Below are 22890 nucleotides of genomic sequence, written 5' to 3'. Positions count from 1 at the left end.
AACACAGGTGAGGTAAACAGCAGGCATTTAGTTAGGGTGGAGGGCGGGGCAGACTAGGCAACTCTCTGCCTGGGTTAGTTGTTGCTGGCTCTCTTCCCTCTCTTACAGGTGACATTGCACAGCTTGCGGTGGCGTTTGGTCCGGCTGAGTGGTCAGATGATATTTTGGTTTTCGCCAGTTGTCGCCCCAAGCTTAGCTGTGCACAGATTCAATCAAATCAGATCAAATACATTTTTTGTATGTAGCCCAAAATCCCAATCGCATTGCCTCAGTGGGTTTTGCAATCTGTACAGTGAGCATCATCCTCTGTCCTGAAACCCTTGATTCAAGTGAGGAAAATCTTGCCTTATTGAATAAAAAAAAACCTTTTAACAGGGGAACAAAGAGGGAAGAAAACCTCAGGAGGAGCCACAGAGGAGGGATCCCTCTCCCAGGACGGAGAGACATGCAATAGATGTCGCATGTACAGAACAGAAAAACAAAATCACAGTTTACACATTTCTTGCACAGAATATCTGTAACAAGTAACTTTTGTGCAATATATAAAATAAAATGAACTAGTTCATGTTCACTTTGTCTGTTCTGTCATGAGCTCTGATCTCTTTGTTACTAATAGGAAATTGGTAATATTATGACTTTATAGTTACTCATATGGCATCAAAATATCTGTGGAAAGCTGCTTGTTACAGTTGTCATGTAGGATAATGTGATGCTATCCGGTGCGACTGTATCCCTTTGAGCAGCTTTGTAATCCAGCCTTGCAAAGTCTGATTATCCAGTCTGGGATAATAAAGAAGGTTTCTGATACTGGGTAACATATAATCTTGTCATTTTGCCAACCATTCCCTGTTTTCTAAGCTACAAGTTGCTTTCTTGGCTGCTACAGTCAGAGGTAGCGTGGAGCTGTGACTGCTGATTCAAGCAGTACTAAATACGTACTAAACCTATTAATATATATAATGGCACATGGGAGATGGAGTTGAAGAAAACACAATAAATTGGCCTCTGTCATTTCTTCAGCCTGGAATTCTGTTTAAGGTTATTCTCATTTACTATTATCGCACGGTTAGCAAAGCAGCCAGTTCGCTAGCTGCTTGTTTATCTCAACATTCAAGGCTCAAGGCTTCATTTAATTATGTAAATGAACTAAACACATGTGTGCGGAATGAACGAAAGATAATTGAATGGAAGCCCTGAAAGCTTTAACTCAATCAGTGGACCAGCTACCAGTTGTTTGCAATAGCTCCCTTTGGAAAAAACCTCCTTTGCAGTCGGTCTTTCTAAAGTTTTCCACTGTTATATTCTGTTACAACGTCTCTGCTGCTCTCAGTAGGATTTCACATTGCTATTCCTGTAAGGAGTAATGAAGACTTAAGCTACAGTGGTCTACTATATAATGCAACCTTTCTATTTCCATACACAGAAGCCTTGAGCCTATAGGTACCGCCAGACTTATTACAGAGCCATACCTTGCTCGTTACAGTGATTTCTTTAAAGAGTGGCATGACTAATGCAGTGAGGAGACATGGGGGTTTTGATGATTTTCAACTTGCATCTTTTGTTGTACTGCTGTTGTGCCGTCTTCTCAAGAGAAGTTTTGAAGAAATTCCTCATTCCTTGTGAAAGTTATTGCAAAAAGAAATATATACTATCTTAGACACAGTGTATATACACTTAATTAAATAATTAACTGTAAAAACTTTTTTTTAACAGTGTAAACAGATTTCTGCATGATGTAAATGTTGTGTAATTGCACATAGACGAGTAGTTTATGTTTTAATTTACATTTAAAAGTTTATTTAATTTGATCGTTAATACTCTTTCATTTGTTTTGTTTTTCCAGGACGTGGTCTGGGGATTGAACTCCTTGTTTACTGTAAGTTCTAATTGTTTTTACTTTATTAACATGGATATGTTGTTAGAAACAAAGACGACTTCAGTGGAGTGGACTTCTTACTGCATGCACCAATGACATTAGTCCAACTCAGATCAGATTAACCAAGCTAATTGCGATTGCTATCTCTGTGTACAGCTGTAATAAAAGCATCATTTTTGGACTTAGGGGAAATAATCTTTCTCATAATGAGGAACACTTAGGGATGAAAGGGAGAAATAAAAGCAAGAAAATCTGATTACACTTTATGCTTGTGGAAATGCATCCCTAGCGGCAGCTTTTCCAAGCATACTCAGAGATAGGCAGCGATTTATTACGTATCCTTCAGAAAATGACACAAAGTGATAACTAATCAGATTTCGGGTTATATTGAGGTCAAGTGTTGACGTGTTCCACCATTCAGAAGAACATTAAAATAGGCTAAAAAGGATTTCAGTCAGTAAATATGAATACAAACATATTGGATGCCAAAGCAAGCAGCAAGTACGTATTTGAAAGTTAGCAGATTATTTAGTTGACTTCAAAACTTTGCTAATTGCAAGCTAGCATAAATCCATCATCGATTACATCCACACTTCCCCCGAGGTCAGCACTGTGTCTATGATGATAATGGTGATGGTAATCTGCATTGATGTGTGGTCATGCCCTAAATCTTACCTCTTAATCAGGAAACAACCTCTCGGGGCATTCTCCTTTTTATCTCTCTAATAACACTCCGCTTCTTGCCTCAGTTGTTGTGCCCGGCATCTCTAAGGCAACAGCATAATTAGGCTGTTTTGCTCGTCGCAGTTGCAGAATCCAGGATGACACTGCAGACAGCAAATAGTGCTGAAGTGGGCAATATCTCCCTGAGCCTGGGACTCGAAATTATTGGGAAACAAAATTTGGCCCACAGATAGAAGCATTGAACTTTTCAAAGTTCTCTAATAAGATGACCAAACATTTGAGAACTTTACTCTCTGAACCTTTTTTTAACTTCACATTCTTCTCTCTCTTTGCCTCTGATCCAGGATCTGTTGAACTTTGATGACCCATTGAACATCGATGCAGCAGAACATCATTTGAGAGACAAGGTGAGGCTTCCCTGCTTTGAGGAGTTCAAGACCATCCGTGACACTTTCAGGGCGATTTTAACTTGATCTTCAATTCTATTTTATCGTCAGAGCCGACTGTAGCCGTTGACAGGCAGATGATTCACCTGCGCTGCCTCCTCACTCTGTCTCAAATGTGATTATAGTCTCCATAATCATATTCAAACCCTAGCTTCTGTTGATAGCCTGTATGGAAAATGTATTTGGACGTGATGTACAGCTGTCGCACAAACTACATTTTCTTCTGCAGCTTTCCATGTGCGCATTACTTGCTTTTGTAGGTTGAGTCATGTGATATAATAGTGCTTTAACCTGGCAGAGTGGGCTGAAGACAAAGCGAACAGCAGCCTTTCTGAGCAGAGAACGACTGTGACGTTATATTCAAGAGCTGTATGCATGGAACAGGTGCATATGGAGTTTTTTTTTTTTTCTTTTTAAGTACTTGTTCATGCCCGACTGTTTAATTCTCTGCCTCTGCAGTAGACAGCAGGCTCGACAATTTGTAAGTCAAATCAGCACCCGAAACCAGAACTTCCCACGAGCCTCACTACTCTCCTCTTGGTGATGTGTACGTTGTGTGTGTCCGTTTCCTGAACTGTAACTTTATTTATACTTTATCTAAGATTTCCTTGACGGCCTTACCTCCAAGCGGGCGTAGGCGCTGTTGAATGCCAGCCTCCCTCTTAGCAAAACAAATATCCAAGATGCTCCTAAAAGATAGACAGCATGGCTAATTGATTAGAATTTATTGCCCCATTTTCCCTCTCTCATTCATTTCTATCTTGTGCATCAACTCTCTTCCATTTAGTTCTTTATCAGTGCACCAGGCAGTGTCCAAATGTGAGGGGAAACCGATGTTCTCATTTTTGTGCTTACAGTAATTGCTTTCCTGAATCGCCAACTGAACCAATATAACTCTGCAGGCAGCCCGCGGTCCAGGGAAATAGTTGTTAGTTGAGCCTGAGTTGAGGCGAGCTGAAAGCATTTTAAAGTACAATATTTGACCTTTGGCACTTTGCAGATAACCTTTCTCATGCTGCATTGCGGCATGCCCGGCAGTGCACAATAATGGTTGCCACGTGACCCCATTAGATGTGAAAACGTGTGTCTCGTGTGTTTTTTGTGAGAGTGAGATGGAAGTGTGAGTGTGTATGAAATGATTGCTGGTTTGTGGCCAGGGTTGTGATTGTTTAGATGAGTCAATAGTCTCAGGTGTAGGAGGAGAGTGTCAACTGGGAGCCTTTCATGAAGTAAATACAACAAAGTACTCATTTATGGTGTCAGAAACCCAGATTCATGTGTAAGTGAGCCAAAGCCATAAGGAATAGCGTGCACTGGATAAATTACTGAACACACACACACAAAAACAACAATATTTTTAGCTTATACAAGTTTATTTAGTGACTTTGCACCTGAATAGTGATATATCGTACATGCACACAGTCTTTTTAACTTTTCAGCCTGTTTATCACCCCACCATAAAAGGTGGAAAAATACACCTTGCGGGCGGCATGACTTTAGGTTACTTAGGACTACACTCCCCCTATCTTTACCTGTTGAGATCAGTCCAAAATTAACCTCTAGTTGTTATATAGGTCTCAAAGTGTGTGTGTTGGCAAGAATCTGGTGATATAATACGTATCATGATATATTGCAATTTTTGAAAACTGTCATAGAATAAGAACTCACCACTATATGCATAAAATCTAAATAAGAATACATATTTTAATTCGATTTTAGATTAGATCTACATAGATTCAGGTAGATACCAACCACCTCAATACACCTGATATTTATCATCAAGATCCATGCATTATTCCCTGAGAAATTGACAAAGCAGGTCCATCATACTCTTTAATTAGTTTACAGAGACACAACATCCGCCCCTGGCACTTCAATAAATGAAGAAGTGATTTTGACACAGCCCAGTCTTCGTGCAAGTGCAGGGTTCCATGGTCTTTATTGACCCAGGGACACATGCAAGTCACTTCTCATGTTCGTGGTTTATACATTTTAAAACATAAGGCACACTGCTCTCCTTTTGTTTCCACCTCTGTTCAAGCGGAGGTGCTGTCATCACGTCTTGCTGTGGTTAGGCAACCACAAAATCAGCTGTCAGTCACCTAACAAATGTGGCGGACATCCTTTTTTAAATCAAATAACTGCTTATAATAGAAGGGGGAAAGGAAAACAGTGACTATAAAAACTATTTTCTACATTTTTCCATTTATCTTTGTCTATAACAGACTTCACAGAAGAGAATCCTGCCTCTCTTTCTTCTGTTTAGACATACAACAAAAATGGTCCACTGTTTGTAAGATTGTTTTTACATAAACACGTCATTCTTTAACCAGAAGACATAATTAAATCTATGTACTTTATTATGGTCCAAATATGGAAAATTCTCCAAAGAATAATTGTCTCCAGAACTGCTGGTAGAATTCAGGAGGCCCCTTATTTTTGCAGTTGATGAAAAGGTCCCATTAAATGCCATCAGCATTTCTGTAATATCATGTAATTTACTGTGTGTAGTGGAACATTAGACAGATAAGGTTTCAGTCACGAAGAGGAAGGCAATATGGTTTAGTAGGTTGGACAGACAGCAGGGTTGTTTCGAAGTTTTTAATGACTTTTTTCATTGTACTTTTTTGTTATCAGCATCAGCTTTCAGCTTGAAGTTGATTTCTAGGTTTTAGTGCCCATTTAATTTCTTAAAGCATCCAAAGGAAAAAGGAAAGTAGCGTCCTTCCAAAACTCTACTATACTCCCGGAAACAAATGTGTTATTCCCTAAAAACACTGACCACTTTACGAAAGATCTAATCAACCCTACTTTATTTTTTAGTTTACAAAACTGAATAACTGTCGGACGTGTTGAATGGAAATATATTCTCTAGAAGTTGTGCTGCTGCCTCGCTGTGCTGTTGTGGCTCTCTGGAGTCAAAACAAGTGAAAAAACCCAGAGTCATTCAACCATGACCTCCTCCCACTGAGTCACAGCCTGCTGTAATCCACTTCGGCGGTGAGTAGGTGGAGCTGTGGGGGTGTGCGTGTGTCAGCACATACTTATGCTTGTGTACGTGGATATATATGTGTGTGTGAGTGTTTTTGTGTGTTGGGGCTTTTGAAGTGGAACTCCTGTGGCTGCTCTCTGAATACATTTGCTGGTTTAAGTGGCTGAAAGGAAGCATCCTCATGGGCAATTTAGTCTGTGTGAGTGTATATGTGTGTGTCTGTTGTTAGGTTGTGAGTGTTGTTTCGTACAGTTGTTGGTTGTGAGTTGGTTTGTGTATTGTGTGTACATATATACACCTGTATGGGCTCTAGACTAACTTGTCTCACACTCCCAGTGCGTCCCAAACAACGATTCTAACCATCTCAAAGTTAATGTAAGCTCTCCGAAAATCAAAATGTTGTTTCTTTACCTTGTTATTATCATCATGTAGTTGTTAGTTTAAATTAGTAGCATTCAAAGTACTTATACCTCCAAACTGTACTCAGCTGAAGTACTTGAGTACGATTATTTACGGTTAACTCTTCATATTAATTTGAACAGAAATGTGTGTTGTGTTAAGCTGTTCGCTCTATTAGCTGTGTCGGCTATAAGCTATTAGCTCAGTAGCTCTGTCTCTGCTACCCACCAGCTACAAACTGCTAACAGTTTACCAGCCCTCCTGCTGATTAAAACACAGATTTGTTGTTCACGATGTTGCATTATGAGGGAAAAAATACAATGTGTCCCCTTGTTGATAGATTTTTTAGATACAAATTTTTTTCATAGGTCTCACGCTGAGTAGCCAGCCAGTTCTAGTAACTGTAGGAACGGCATGAGACGACATGTCTCGTTGTAGTCGGTGCTTGAGAAAGTCTGTAGCTCCGGCGTTAGCTGTGTTTACATACAGTATGTTCAATTGCTTGTGCCATAATAAATTCTGAAATACTAAAAATTAAAATCCTGTATACTATTGTTTGTAACCATGATATTCCCCTTACAATGAACCATAATTGACACTGCACACTTAAAGTGATACTTCGGGTCTGTTGATGTGGGGTTGTATGAGATACTTATCCCTAGTTAGTGTGTTACCTGCAGTAGACGACCGTCAGCTCTGCCGTCAGACAGCCCTTTCCTTTGGCACTACATTCCCTCAACCATACAGTACTGTACAGTACCATGCTGTATTCCTGCTGTGCACTATATTACGCCGCAGATCAGCTGTATGGGTCGGACTTTCAGCGGCTGTCTGATGGCAAGGTAAAGCGCCAAAAATGTTCAAAATATAGAGTACACTTAAACGGATATATATTTTTTGGTGTGTCTTCTTTTAGGTGGCTTAAATACGTGTTGCTGTCAGTGTCCTTTAGCAGTACAATGCTCTGCTTCACATCAAAAGACCCAAACTAACGCTTTGAGACAGTCTGATGTCCAGGGATTGTTTCAAAGCTCCGTCTTTGTCTGTGCGACTCCCTCAGTTCTTCAATCATTGTGAAGACTGGTAACGAATGCTGATCTTTGAAATGCTCACACCCCGAGACTGTCTGAAATCTGAGTGCACCGACTCTTACTCTTTAACACACCAGCCAGCAGCAGCATGAACACTTGTGCCATTATTTAAATGTCAAAAGTCTAATAAAATGCAAAAAGGCCAAAAGTGCCCAAAGGCAGCACAGTTCAGAAGTCTGCATGTCAACAAAATGAAATATTGATGCCAGTGTATCTGGGACAGATTGCTGGAGATGTTCATGGTTTATTGTAATGTGATATCGACGACGACTAAATCAGACAAAGTGACAGACAAGGTCCTTGAGGGTTTGTGAGTGGTTAAGCTCCGGAGTTCGTGCATCCCTTCACCCTCCTCTGCATACAAAGTTCTCAACATCTACATCGATTGTTACTCATCAATGTGAGAGACGACCTGTCTCCCTCTGTCTCTCTAGCATGCTCGCTCTTTGCCTTCCTCAGGTATTTTCGAGTGGCTTATAGCCTCTTCAATCAATAGTCAATCATGTCGGGCTCACACACACACACACACACAGACACACACTCACACACCATTTTGCTGCATCCTGATCTGGCATTTGTCCCTGTTATTATCTTTTTTGTTCTGAGCAGTGAAAGCTGTGGCTCCGTAGGGTCCCATGAATGTAACAGAGCAACAAGAAGAGACATGAAGGGTGCTCCTGGGCCACATTAGACCCTGATTAAAATAGTAATAGGTGTTCAGTGATTATCAGTATAGTCTCATTTTCTTGTATTTCACTTTTAACTGTTCTTTATACTGATATAATATGATCCCACATATTATTTGTTTGAGTTTGAGCAGACGTTTTTGTCTCCAGATGTATCCACATGCTTATTATGGCCTACTAGCACATCCAGCTCTGTAGGTAGAGTGTTATAAGTAACGAGACAGTGATAATGATGATGCAGTAACAATGTCTGTCATGAATATTTCAGTCCTTCAGTATTTTTGCATCTTGGTCTCATCACAATAATGTCAAACCTGTCAAATAGAAGGACAGTAAGAGTAAAAGAAAGTAAATGATCATGAATGCCACATCTAGTGAAGTCAGCATATAAATAATACAGTCAAATGTTGCTCCAGTCGCCTTATTATTTTGTGTTCCTGTTCTGTCAGTTCAGTGACGAGGTTCTGTTGTGGCAGCGAGCTGGTGAATGACGACAATAACAGGCAAACAGAACGGTCTGGCAACGGATTTAAAGATGAGAATTGTTGGGAAATTCTCTTTTTTTATGGCTTAACTTAAAGTCCTGTGTTTTGACTGGCTGTCTCCCAGTAAACCTGCTAATTGAACAGAGAAGGAAGAAAATAAGCTCAGCCGCTCTTCAAACAAATTGATTTAATAGAAAAGGCTGGGGCCGTGGTTTTGCTTATGCAAATTTTGACAGAGAGCAATGCAAAAGTTGGAAGGAAGGAAAGAGGCAAATTTTTCCTCTTTGTCACAACAACTTCCTTCCATTCTTTTAAGTCTCAGACAGACCTTTTTATTCAAGGCCCTGGCAAGTATCAACACTTCTGAAGTGTGCTTGAGAGGGACTCGTGCCTGTGATTGCATCTCGTCTGACGGCAGCGCACTCTCTCTTATATTGTTGCTTATATGACTGTTGAAAGATACATTGAATACTGTCACACCATTAACACCTGTTTTTGTCACTGTGCTTGTCTCTGGTTAGGTTTTGCCATAAAACCAATTGGACTACCTGGTTCTGTTGCCTCAAACATGGCAGGAAAATGCCACTGAGATTTATACAAAACTTTTCCCACAAACTCCCACAAAAACCTCTCTCAGAAAACACCCGAGACCATTGAGTGCTCTCATGGCCTCCACACCTCTGTGTCCCTCATCGCTCTCTTCTCTATTCCATCTCGTCCTTTCCCTGTTCACACCCCTCCTCCCCTCTTCATCGCTCCCTTCGCAGTCTGTTTACCTAATAAATCCTGAGGCTTTCCGTTACTTAGTCTCAACTTTTTAGCTGATTTTAAAGTAAGCGTCTGTACCCACAGGGTTTCATTTGCATCCCGTTTCCAACTGATGGCGGTACATATTTCGACTACCTGTATGGATTGCTGCGGGACAGGATAGTTAATTGCCTTCCATGGGCTATAGCCTAACAAAGTTTTAATCGACTTTAGTTTACTAACAAAGTAATTTGCAGTCTCGGCTGGTTTTCTGCTGTAAGAGAGAAATGGGGACAAAGTGAGAAAAAAAGTTGAAGGTAAATTTATGTAAATTTGAGATGGCAGAAAAAGGGTTGTTTGACTTATCCTCCAAATTCATGTGCGATACCTTAATTGGGTAGAATTTTTCAAAGAAGTTTTGTTTTTGTCCTTCATCCATCGAGAAGAGCCTTCAAATCTGCGTTGGACATCTTAATTGGAGCTTGTTTAAACAAAATGTGTGTTTGTGTTTCAGGGTGTTTACTCGACCCTTCAGGTCCATGTGATGAGGTCTAATTGGGGCAAGCTTAAACAACCACAGCGGGGAGAGTCTTAAAAAATGTGAAGCTTAACTTCACTCCCTCTTGCACCCTGCAAAACATTCTTATCCCTCATTTTCTCCACTAAATGTCAGATTGTGGCACATTCTGTGTATGTTTGTCTACTGTGACGACTCGTCGCACAAACATTTACAGAGGATTGCACGAGGCATCTGAATAAACAAATGACGGCAGAAAGACAGGCAGGTGGATGAGTGACAGATGGACCGATATCCCATATTTTAGAAGTGGATGCCATTTAATGCAACAAAACTTGACACAGACAGGTGGACAAAATGTGTTATTCCACTGAGGCAGATCATGTTTCTGCTTAATTGCTTCAACCTGTTTTCCAAATTAGATGTGGCGGGAAAAAAGTGCCTACAGGCATAAAAGCAGTTTCTGGTATAGAGCATATACCATATATATAGATAAGAACCGGCACAATCATCTCTGTTGTGAATATTCACTCAGGTTAGTCTTGAGACGTCTCCAATGCAGCGATCAAATAAGAAACCCTCAGCCGATTCATGCTTTTACTGTAAGTCAGAATCAGCACTAACAAAATTTAAAAGTATTAGAAGTGTGTCACGGCTTTTTGTGTTTGTGTGTGTAATTTTAGATATTCTAGCTGTGTGGTTCAAGGGATAGCATTGTTAGTTATGTTGGTTTGTCTGTTTGTCCACCACTTTGGTCCAGACGGAAATATCTCAACAACTATTGGGTACAGAAGATTATTCTTAGTGACTTTGGGGATCGTCTGACCTTTGCTGTAGCGCAGAGCTGCCCAAATGTTTTCCCTCGGAAGCTTTTAATGGTGGACCACGGGCCAAAATCGAACACCTGTTGTGTTGTGTTTTTAAGATACAAAATGGTACCAAGATCCCAAGTTCCATTAATTGACTGACTTCCTGAGTCACTCCGCACGCAACGCTGAGATTATGAAATGATTAAGAATCCTATACATTTTAAGTATTTTACCTCACACAAAAAAAATATGTGAAAAACACAATAAATCTGGTCATAATGACAACTGAAGTAATGTGAAAGGAGAGTTTGTCAGTTCTGCGAGCAAACTAATATCCAGGACCGATTCTAGAAAGTTACGGGTTTTGTGACCGTTCAATAGGACGACATCACTAACGCGACTGTTGGCTGTGTAGTCTTTATAATTACGTATTTTCGTAGTCTGATATTTCAATACAAAGTTTTTCTGAAATAAGGTCCCATGGAGCAAACTGGAAGAGGCGTGACTTCGGCTCTCTATGTTAGCATGTTGCCATTAGCATGGCTTTAGACTAGTCTTGTTTTTAGATATAACTGTAAAGAGTTTTTCCCTCAGGGCAAATCTGACAGGCTCATGGGTTTTTTATTCCTGGTTCAACAGAAATAGAAAATACTAATGTGTTATTATAGTGTAATCCATTTTAACTTCGGCACTCGTGGCTCGGGGGGGTTCTTGGGGAGTATTTGAATTTGACCTCACTACCTTGCACATTGCTCACAGCTTAGATTACACGCCTCACTTCTGAGCTCGAAGTGTAAAAAGATTATTGAATTATTTGAACCAGTGACCTTTCAAACTGCATCAAATCAGATTACAGAAGCTTAAACATGAAGGAACGTCTCTGAGCTTCCAGTGGGAGGATATAAGTCTGAGTCTAAGCAGCACATAGCCATTTTTGGAATAAGTTGTCTCTTTATTTTTCAGCCTGGCTTTTTGCACATACTGCCAAGGCACCTAAATATACTACCCACGCAGTCCATGCACCCAAAACCCACCGTGTTGAGCCGGCCACTGCACTCGAGCCATTAAAATAGGACTGAGAGGGAGAGAAAGATCCCTCAGCGGTAACAGGACCGATCCATCCTCCCCCAGGGGACAGATACTCAAACTGCTGTCATCACTGCTGAAGTTTTTGTCGCTGGCAGCTTTTCAGCATTCCTGTCTGTCATCTGTTTCCACACACCATGTTTTCTCTCACGTTCTCTGCCTGCTGCTCATACACAGAAGCACCGGCGATGCGTGAGTAACTGACTGCTGGAGCTGTGGCGCAAATCAAGTGCGCTGATGTCCATGTGGGACATGTGTATGTGAGACTTCCTGTTGGAAAGCAGGACTCCGGGAGCATGACTGCATTTAATGGCTCTGACCCATGGCTGATGGATTGGTGACAGGGGTAACAAGTAAGGAACAGGACAAGAGAGAGGAGCGGGTGAGGGTTGGTGGGCTGAGGAAGCAGAAAAATGATATCCCTCTTGAGTATCCACACAAATAAACTGGTTATATGCATGGATGGATGAAATACTGCCAAATTGGCAAGCTGGTGTGACCAAGTCCTCCATGTCTGTCTGTTAAAGCATGCATGCAGCGCTGTATTATGCCAATTAACTTGTAGTAACCGACCTGGTATCGTCACGCGTTGCCTCTACTGCCACAACAGCTCCACGTGTGTTTCCTTTTCAAAATAAAAGCCCTCGTATCTTTTTGAACAAATTGTGTGAAATATGCTGTTGAGAGCCAAAGTTCTACCTCAGACTCGTAAGCTGTACGAATTACTTAGCAATCTTTGCATGGAAGTTATAGCTAAAACAATTCTTGACTTGACTATTCATACTTTAGTTCTTCGGAAGTAATTTATCAGTCGCTGCGTCAACTGCATCATCGATAATCCCAGTGAAGAATGTCCACTTGTGCGACCAATTACAACAGTTTCTATGATTTACAATGTATCCGGCTGCGGTGCGTTTTTGCTACGCCGTGCATTTTTCTGGTAAAGACAGAATGAAGAAAATCTTTACAGAGAGGAAAGCTCCTGCAGCTTAGATTAATAGCAGTCTACAGCCATTGATCAAAATCTATATTGTGTGTGTGCTGTAATACATCCTGCCTGATGTATTTAACAATAGTTAGACTGAAATACGGAGAGGAAACAAGCAAACCGAGTTAAATCAACAGAGTGCCTCCAACACAGTCCAAGAGGAAATACACAATGATGGACAGGAACATCGAGGAAGGAGAGTAGAGGTCACGCAGAGCTCGATATCACCAGGAGGGATGGGTCAAGAGAGTGACAGAGGGGAGGTTACAGGATGGAGGGATGGATTGTGGATGGCGGGCGGGGGTGGGAGGAAGACGAGCACAACCAGGAGGGGTATGATGAAGAGGAGAGTAGAAGATGGAAAGGGAAGGAGAGGGCACACATGACCAGAAGGGCTTTGAGCAAGAAAAGTCAACTCGAATAACAAACCTCGTGATAAGAAGTGATGTGGTTCCACTCTTAGGCCGGTGATATCTTGTCTGGTGTCAGTTTGGGATCAACGAGTCTTATTGGCTTCAAAAATGCAGATGAAAGGTTAAGATATTAATTCATATTGTACTCAGTAACATCTAATTGAGCATTAAGCAGGTTACATGGTGTAATGCATTATTGAGTACGACTAAATACTCATAAGTACTCGTAAAAGTACCCAGAAAATGATTACTGGTTACAGTAATTTGAGTAGCTGTAATTAGTTACTTCCACCCCTGCTTTGGAGGCAAATATTGGACTTTTTTAGTTACAAGCTACTGGATACTTTGCAGATTGAGTGCTGCGTCAGACACTAATTCCAATAATCAGCATACTTACGATACAGACTTGAAAAAATGCTGAGTATTGAGTACAAGTACCCAAAAAATGACTTTTAGTAGTTGTACTTAAATACTTCCACCCCTGTTAGTTTTAAATCACATGTTCAGTCTTTCAGAACATAAGATTTAGTAACATAATGACTATAACAATAATATAATAAAGCGTGTTGATGAAGGCTCTCAGTCATCCAGGTCATGGTAGATCTAGGTGCTGTATCGTAGGCAACTGGACTTGTTTCAGTTTCTTGAAGACGTTTCACCTGGTGAATATAATAAAGGGTTTAACTACTTCTATGCTGCGTCTGCTGAAGCTACTACTGTATACCGTGAAATGGTGAAACGTTCTGAGAGGGTTATCGTAGCATGAAAATCTCGTACCGATGCCGTCCTACCTGCTGAGCCTTCCTGTCCTGGCCCGGACAATTTTTTTTATGAAGTCAGTGCCAGTTTGTGATGATCTATATTTATTGTCTTGTTCACATGGTGGGTGATAAAAGTTTGTCACTTTTAACTTCCCTCTCTCCGTAAGTGTTTATTTTGGTCTCATGCTCTCTCTTTACTTTTCCCTGTCTCTAATCCAGGAGGATTTTCGGAATAAGGTTCAAGATTACATCAAGCACTACGCCAGATGATAGAAGCATCGGCTACCTACATCAGCCTGCACCAACCAACCAAACTGCTCTACCTTGCCTCTGCTTATCTTGGCCAACTCCACCCCACCCCCCACGTGTGTGAATCAACAGCTGACTCTATGACTCTTACCACTCCCCTCCTCCCGACGACGACGCCACCCCGCTCACGACCTGCTGTTCGCCGGGTTGCAATAAACTCCATGTTGCAGGAACAAAATAAAAACAAAAAAAAGGAGAAAAAATCCAATGTGTTTGAGGAAGGGCTTTGCATACAAAAGAAAAATATGCTTTAATCATCCTAATCGATTGAGTGTTGCAACGACCACGATGTCTGTTCATTGTGGCGAGATCACTGAATGACGCTGCCTCGCTGAGCCTGTCGGAGACGAGCCATGGCAACGACGCGGCGAGGGGATAAGATGCGATGACTCACCGGCGCGAAAAAACAAAAGAAAAATAAATCAATGAAGCCACATTCAGCTGTTTGGAAATATGACGAATCAAGAGAAAGAATAAATGTTACTGTTATCAGTTCTCTGTTCCAGTGCCTGCCATGTTCGCGTCGCTAAAGAGAAAATGCATGTGAGTTCATAAACATACACACACACACACACACACACACACACACACTGTAGTAAAAGGTGAACACAAACACACGCAGCCCCACTAGACAGCATGTGAATGACCACATTGTCCCGTTCTGTTGTCATTCTCCTTGCATGTACACAAACATACACGCACACATACACAAAACTCACATACAGACATGGTGTGTGTTTTCAGCTCCAGTGGGATTAAAGTAGGACAACTTAAAAAAAACCACAGCCAAATGTATTGTACTGTTCTCATCTCTGTGGCCCTGCTCTTCCTCCTCTCACTGTCCATCTCTGTCCTCCTGCCATCTGTCCCTCCGTTTCACACACACACAAACACATGCACCTTTTCCCATTGAGGATGGAGAGGTTCATTCATACTGACAGTGCGATCAGAAAGTGGTGCGTTCGCTCCGTACTTCTGCACATTTGGTTTAAAATGAAGCAGTGACGACGAGTTTTAAGGACTGATTTCTATTTAATTTTACATCCAGTAGAAAGAGCGAAGGAATTTTTGTTCCTTTTGTAAAAGAGCTGCAAAGTGATTGAACTTAAAGAGGCTATAGTTGATGTCTTTATTATAATAAAAGTTTCAAATGACTGTGAAAAACAAAGTGAAAAAATAATGTGAAAAAGTGGGTAAGGGGTTGTTTGTGATGTTGAACTTGAAGAGAATAATCACTTGAATCTGCAGCTTCCTTCAGCTTTCACAAAGCAAGTGAGTTTCAGCTCATTCTTTAGCCATCTGGCCGCAACTTTACTGTTTTGGTGAACAGTGAACGCTCTCATAGTGTCGTTTTCAGTGAAGAAGCTGCAAAAACACTCACTGTAAAATGCCCGCTCAGCACCAAACTGCTGACAGGCACAGTTAGTGATTAGCTGGTAAACATAGCGGAGAGTTTAGCAGCTCAAGAGCCAGATAATTCCCATTTCCGAGTTGGTGGAGACCAAAAACAGAGCTAAAAGAGCTAAAAGGGAGAGTTAAAAATTCCTCGTTTGGGGTCATTATCCGAAATTTGGGATTATTAACGAGTCCTACACTGTTAACCCAACTTGGAAGTGAACACCTTTAAAAACCCTCAAAGATGGAAGTCAGCACTTTAACCTCACAGTCATTGTTTCATTTTATAGTCACTGTGCTGCAGTACTTTAGTTCTCTCTTTGTGTGTGTGGACTGTATGTTTTCAGTCGGGATGTGTTTGGGTAAATCAACAGCAGAGGTTCATAAAGGCACTCAGAAAAAGCTAACAAGTGAGCTTAAAAAGCTAACTAGCTTGTAAGATACAGGTAACAAATATAACAAGTGAGCTTAAAAAGCTAACTAGCTTGTGAGATACAGGTAACACACTAACAAGTGAGCTTAAAAAGCTAACTAGCTTGTGAGACACAGGTAACCCATATAACAAGTGAGCTTAAAAAGCTAATTAGCTAGTGAGATACAGGCTACATGCTAATAAGTGAGCTTACTAACTAGCTAGCTAGCTAACAAGTGTTTGTTACTCAGTTCCAGGCCCTTTTTCTTTTCATTAAGCATACATGCTTCTTGACATCCTTTCAGTGTAGCAGGCTAACCTATAGTAGGCTAATCTAGGCTAGGTTACAGTCAAAAAGCTACTTCTCATGACACAGAGGGTGCTGCCCTTGATGCAGGTTTGAAAAACTGATGATGAACAAGATGATGATGCATGCTTGTCGCCTAGGATGGCACCAGAAAGTCACATTTTTTTATCCAGCCATTGCAAACAAACAGTCATGACATCAAACCCAACAAGGTTGCAAATGTGCAAGTGTTAGAACTGGCCACCTGTCAAGGTCATACTCCCCCTCAAATAGGGGGATGGTATATCACCAGACTAACTGCTAACTGCTGCTAACTGTAGCTGCTCTTAGTTAGTTAGCTCACTTAGCTCAAAGTGGTATTATAATAAAGGACAGGCCAGGGCTAGCTGGTTAGCATTCTAACTTGAGCATCTCTGCAACACAGTACATAGATGTCTTTGATATAACATCATTCTGTTTTTAGTCAATGTTTGAATGTTTTAAACTAAGATCCTAACATATTGCAGTGATTGGATGATTCTGTTGCTTGCTAGCAGATTAGCATGCTCACTTCAATGCTTGTTAGCTCACTTGCTAACTAGATAACCTGCTAGTGAACTTGTGTAGGCCCTGCTGGGTTGAGAATAGATGAGGAGATGCACTGTACTGTAAGAGCTAACCAGATAACCTCAAACTGTCTGTATGAACCTCTGCTGTTGATGCATCCTCATTTTGTGTGTGTGTGTGTGTGTGTAAGAGAAAGAGAGACTGTCACTCAGTGGTGTGGCGTGCACGTGTGTGTGTGTGTGTGTGTGTGTGTGTGTGTGTGTGTGTGTGTGTGTGTGTGTGTGTTTCACTCAACCCCGGCTGGCGTTGTGCCTCCAGTTTGAGTCGTATCTCTGAGCATTAAGACTGTTCTCACTCCATTCAGCTTTGTGTTCACACGTCTGCATGAGGCAAAGTCCGCGTGATCCGCCGGTGGTGCATTTTACCAAGGATGTCAGAAACGTCGAAGATTGCAATTTTACGTTGGGGATGTGTGTGTACGTGTGTGTAAAGGTTGAAATTTTGTGTTTGTTGAGCGCGCGTGCGTGTGCGAGCGCATGTGTGCGTGGGCAGTTACAGTATGTTGAAAATGACCTGTTAGCATGCTCTGGTTCCCTCTTTACTTTTTGTTATTCTGGCCCAGGGTTCAACAGCTCAGTGATTATTGTTTTTCCCCACTGAAAGTAAACAGAGTGACAGACGACACTGTTTCTGCCAAAATAAAGGACCTGAGAATATGACAATGAACAGGTTCGTAGAAAGCAAATGTGAATGTGGGCGAAGGCTAACCTCGAAGGCTAATGTAACTGCCTGTTAACATAAAGCCATTCTGTGTAATCACCCAGTATGGCCCAATACTTAATCTTAGCCTTATAATACTCTGACTTTAGCTTCCTGGTCAACCTTGTCATACGTCCTTTAATTTGGCAGTTGGCAGTGCTTTTATCCCAGGATGTCGTTGGGCTGACTCCGTGTTTGGGCCAGGGGAGGAAGATTAACAGCCTGTTCTTCTTCAAATCCTCAATCTTTTCTTTCTCAGATTGTATATCCATTTTTTAAGATATATTAAAGAGAATATAAATAAAAACAAGTGTGTCTCGTTGGTTTCATCATGTGCGTCTTTCACTAACTTCAAGCTTTCAGTGACTTTCTACGTGAATAATTTGATCTATAAAGGCCAAATTAGCATCTTTAGTTAGCTTGTCTGTCTGATCACCAAGCCCTAAAGATCTCCTGAAGGATTACGGAGGCTGAAGGTCATCAGCTGCACATGGACGGTATGGATTAAGTCAATGAATGCAGCAGCAGCAGATCACCTGGGACCCTCACTCATCTGCATTCTGAGTCTTTTATCTCTGAAGTGACATGACAGTAAAATCTTTGAGGAGGATGTAAACGCTAAATTGAACTTATATTGAATTCCAGTTGTCAATGTTATTTGATTGGCTTTTGTTAAGCAGATTTTATGGTGCAATACAGTTTTTAAATTGTGAGACAGACAGATGAGTTTTCTCCTGGCATTAATTAGTGGTTTCACTCTCACGAATGTTGAAACAGTACTCGACACATACTAATGTGAACGTATCTGCGGTTTTCACAAATGTTAACTGCGATCATTTTATCCTGGCGACTGGACTTGACAAAACTAAGAGACTGAAATAACAAGTTTAAATTAAATCAAAACATAGTTCTAGTTTTAAATTGTACATTTATGGAGATTTGAAGAATCATTTTTAAAATCTGAAATCGTAGCTTTCAGCTGCGTCTTGTGGAAACTGAACCATCTCTTTGACATCTGAGCGGCTGTCTCGACACATGAAGGCCATGAGATGTGACTGAAAGCTCCAGAGTAAACCATGTAAGTGAGTTGAGAATTGTTCTCATGCATCATTAACTTGAAAACTAAACTTTTGGTCAGATTTACACTTCTGGCATTTACTCAGTCTATTGAGTGAGAAGTGAGGTGGGTACATGTGAATGCTCACACACTTGGACACAGTTTTTCACTCCATCTTGAAGTGTCAGCCATTCACACATTTAACTTGGCACAGGAAGACACTCGCACACCCATCTGCCAGTCACCCACACAGCCCGTCATTATACGTAGATTGAAGGAAACACACCGTACTGTGATCTCGACCTCTGGCTATACTAACTCATGAATGTCCTGTGTATGAGAGCTGGCAGCCATTGGACGGTAATGAGATGTTTGAATGCTATAAAACATATTTCTTCGTCACAACACACTACCAGCTGAGCTAAAATAAGTTCTGTATCAGGTCCTCTTTAAACAGGCCTCAATTAATTTTAAGTGCATATTTCCTCTTCCATTAACAGCCTTGGGGAGGAGGTGAGAAAATAATAAGTAGCAGCAGAAATCGTTTCCCTGCAGACTTCTCGTTGACAGCACACCTGCCCGCCACATTAAGGAGGAGATTAATGGCTTTAAATGGGTTTAAATGATGGGTCATTTGTCAAGGGAACAACCCTGTAAGATGTGCAGTCGGCACCACGAGGGGGCTTAAGGGGGCGAAGTTGTTATGTAAGCTTATGAGTTGACAGTTTGAGTCTAACGTAAAGCTTATGTGTAGTTTTGTTTGCAACTTATTTGTATAACAAACAGCCAGCAGTGGCAGTACTAATACAGGGATTGTGATCTGTAGTTTACCCGTAAACACGCCGACTTTTTTGGCTATTGTAGTATCGCTTCTTCACGAGCAGCCCAATGGCACCCGGGCTGTCCGCTCTGCCTAGCCCAGAGACACAGCTGCGAGGTTGCTCGGCTAGCCGAGGTGGACGGTATGGTTTCTAGGAGAAAGTAGAGAATATTTGATTAGTGCAAATGCAGTCAGATACGGTTTGTAAATGCTCCCCCATCCCCTCAGAGACACAGCCCAGGGGAGATGGAGCCAGTGACCCCCCCAGTGGCCAGCAAAGCACTTGATGTGTAACATTTACCGAATTTACAAGAAGGCCTAAATAATTAGGACTCAGAGACAGCATTTCATAAAGTTCACAAAGTTTCTTCTGACTCAACAACTCACAAAATTGAGCGATTTTATAAGGGATCTGGGGATTTTCTCTTCCTCGTCATCTCCTTGTGGAGTTGACTGTAATTGTTGTGGCTGTTGATGTTGGTGTTCACATTTTCTGTCTGCTGTAGTGCAAAACATTTTCAGATTGTTGTAGTTGATAACTAGTAGATATATGTTGCATCTAAATATATCTACAAATGGATGGCAGGTATTTTGTAAGCAGATTGATTGTATGTATGCATATGGGAGGGAAATCAGATTATTAATGTTATTTAGCCCTGGAGCCAGACACACACAGAGATGGTCAAAGGTTCATCTTTGTATCTTAATTCACTGTAGATGTGTGTGTGCATACAGAACGTATGTGTGTTTGCTTGTTGTGCTGACCTGGTGGGTGTTTTGGTGCCAGCTGCTTTACTCCTCTCCTCCTTCTCCGACTTTCCTCTCCCATCGCTCAGCTGTGTGCACACTTCATCTCATCCCCCAGCTGTTTCCAAGCTGCTTCTCACTTTTGCAGCTTTTCACAAACCTTTTTGGTTTTGACTAAAATATCACTGAGGAGCTGAATCCAAAGGAGGAAGGAATGGATCCAGAAATTGTAGGTGGTTATTCCTCCATTCCCCTCACTGGATTGATATGTTGAAGAGGATGACAGCAGCAGCAGGAATGAGGTCCTGAAGGTTAAATGCTGGAATGACTCCTGATATTGATACCAATGAACCAATCAGACTAAAATGTCCACTTTTTCTGGCGCCAGACAATTAGGCTTATTATTCTGTGTCTGTACTTCGCTGGCTTCATCCGTCTATTAAATGGCAGCTTTTTGTCATTCAGACAAAGAAGACCATTAAGTAAATGTTCTTTCAGGCTTCATTCAGACCTGACAGGATCTTTAGGGAGAGAGTGGCAACGACGCTGATAAAAGTGGTGAGGTGGATATAATGTGAACCCTATAGAGCATTCTGCATGTCTGATACATTATGCACACCCACAACAACTTTGTGCACACATAAAAGGGCATTATGTGCATTGACTTAGCTCGTCATGGGGTGAGTCACACAAGAGTCACTTCCCTCGCCAGATTGGATGCAACATTTATAGTGAACGTAGAGAGACGAGTCTCGATCTCTGAGCTCTTCCGAGTTTGAATTTTTAAATGTTTTGCCCACTAGATGCCACAGTCTTTGGGATAGTCAGTTTATTTTAAGTCATTTTTAAAAGGTTTTGTTTTTTTACTTAAGCCTATGACGTGCAAATGTGAAAGAATAAGGATTATTTTAATTTCCTTCAAAACTTTGGTATGTGAAAGTGTTGATATTCGTTGCATATATATATATAAAAAATTCAAAGACGTTACTCCTTCATTATGTTTTCTTTTAATACCTAACGTTTTGCACTTTTCACTGCCTGTAATGTTAAATTCAGCGGTTTCATTTCATCTGTGCATTTTATTTTCAAGCTGTCATTTTTTGTTAAAGTTAAATTATTGTCCTTAAACGCCTCTCCCCTTTGTCATTTGTGCGTATACACAGCATTAGTTTTCCTGTGTGACTCACAGTGGCTGCATTAAACAGATGGACACATATAGATTCACCCTTTACAATAAGTCAAGATGTGGAATAGAAAGATCGAGGATGAGTTCTTCATGCTTTTCATTATTGACTGGCTCTTCCTTCATAAAGCCATAGAGACTTTTTCTCCAGGTGTGTGTGTGTGTGTGCAGTGAATGGACATGTATACAGGCTCATACGTGTCCACCTATGTTCCACAGAGCATGTTTACCAGTATGTGCTTCTCTACCTCCTTTGTTCCGCTTTAAAAGCTGCCCACATGCTCGTTCCAGCCGTGGGAGGCTCTTCATTGTGCTGTGAGATTAGCTTGGCAGGCTGCAAACAGCACTAATACATTTAGTCATGCCAACTTCTTCTACAGAAGCAGAAACAATGACTCCATCGCCGTAATTAAATAAAGCTCCAGCTATGCTCGTATTGCTTTGTTCGACTGGAACAAAAGTTAACGTCAGATGAACATGCATTTTTGACATTATTGCTTAATTGTGGGTTCAGAGTCGAAGCCCTTTGAGTGGTCGACGTGAGGATGTGAGGCCAAGTGTGAGTCACACTAAGTCCTAAAACCGGTTTAGTTCAAGTTGAATTTTATGGCACATGTTCACACAAAGTGCTTCACATGGTGGTAGAAGATTAAATGTTAAATACATTTCAACAAGTGGACGGCAACAACAAGCTGCACGGCTGAATTTTCTTTTCAGCATTCAAACGTGTTCGGTGTAAGCACGTTACGGCATGATGCATACATGAAAGAGGGTTATGGGTGCAAGTCAGCACCGCACACATCCAGCAGAATTATGTACTTCGGCTAAGCTCATCAGTGGTGAATGAAAAGTCACTTTCCTCGTTAGCTTGAATGCATTGGAGGATTTAACACCCAAAGTCACATCGGATTTTGCTTTGATCCAGAAAGCACTGATGCAAGGAGAACTCAGAGATTTTGATATTGAAAAGTGGATTTATTTTCACTCCTGTTTATCAACCTGACTCTAGCAGCGATCCATTGTCAGGTGTTTATGTACTGTAACGATGACTGCTCGAAGGGAAATGAAATGTACTTTACTACACAAATGACATTACAGAGGAGAGACGATAAGAAGAGAGAGAATCAGCGTCTCTGGTGTGTGCTGAATTCAAACAGGCAGACAAACACACCCTCGATGTGTACCATGGCTCGCTAGCTCACAGCTAATGCACAGTCAAGTAATCTGGCTGTTTGGGGCAAATAAACAGTCATGTGAGTGATGCAAATGACCACAAATGATCCAAACTCACTTTATTGGTGGTGAAAGTCTCATTCGTCGACACTCTTCCTCACTCTGACTCTCTCCCAGAAGTTATAGCGACAAGAAAATGAAT

At 41.2% G+C, this 22890-nt stretch overlaps 1 protein-coding gene across 2 annotated transcripts in view; it reads left to right on the top strand.

Annotated features, from left to right (window-relative positions):
- The window catches only part of ube2f (ubiquitin-conjugating enzyme E2F (putative)), a 45691-nt gene extending 27673 nt beyond the window's left edge, over positions 1-18018 (top strand). Inside the window, exons 8-11 of one of the 2 annotated variants that reach the window (XR_012179661.1) lie at positions 1844-1876; positions 2905-2967; positions 14200-16130; positions 16183-18018. Coding sequence is in view for 1 of the 2 variants with exons in the window: in XM_073474234.1 (XP_073330335.1) it covers positions 1844-1876; positions 2905-2967; positions 14200-14250 (147 nt within the window). In the remaining variant the exon portion in view is untranslated. Of the gene's footprint in view, positions 1-1843; positions 1877-2904; positions 2968-14199 lie in introns of both variants that reach the window. The other variant, XM_073474234.1, reaches the window with a different exon arrangement.
- The last annotated feature ends 4872 nt before the right edge of the window (positions 18019-22890 follow it).

This window comes from Pagrus major, chromosome 9 (assembly GCF_040436345.1).
Source record: "Pagrus major chromosome 9, Pma_NU_1.0".
Taxonomy (NCBI): Eukaryota; Metazoa; Chordata; class Actinopteri; order Spariformes; family Sparidae; genus Pagrus; species Pagrus major.
This window is presented reverse-complemented; position numbering and strand designations above follow the sequence as displayed.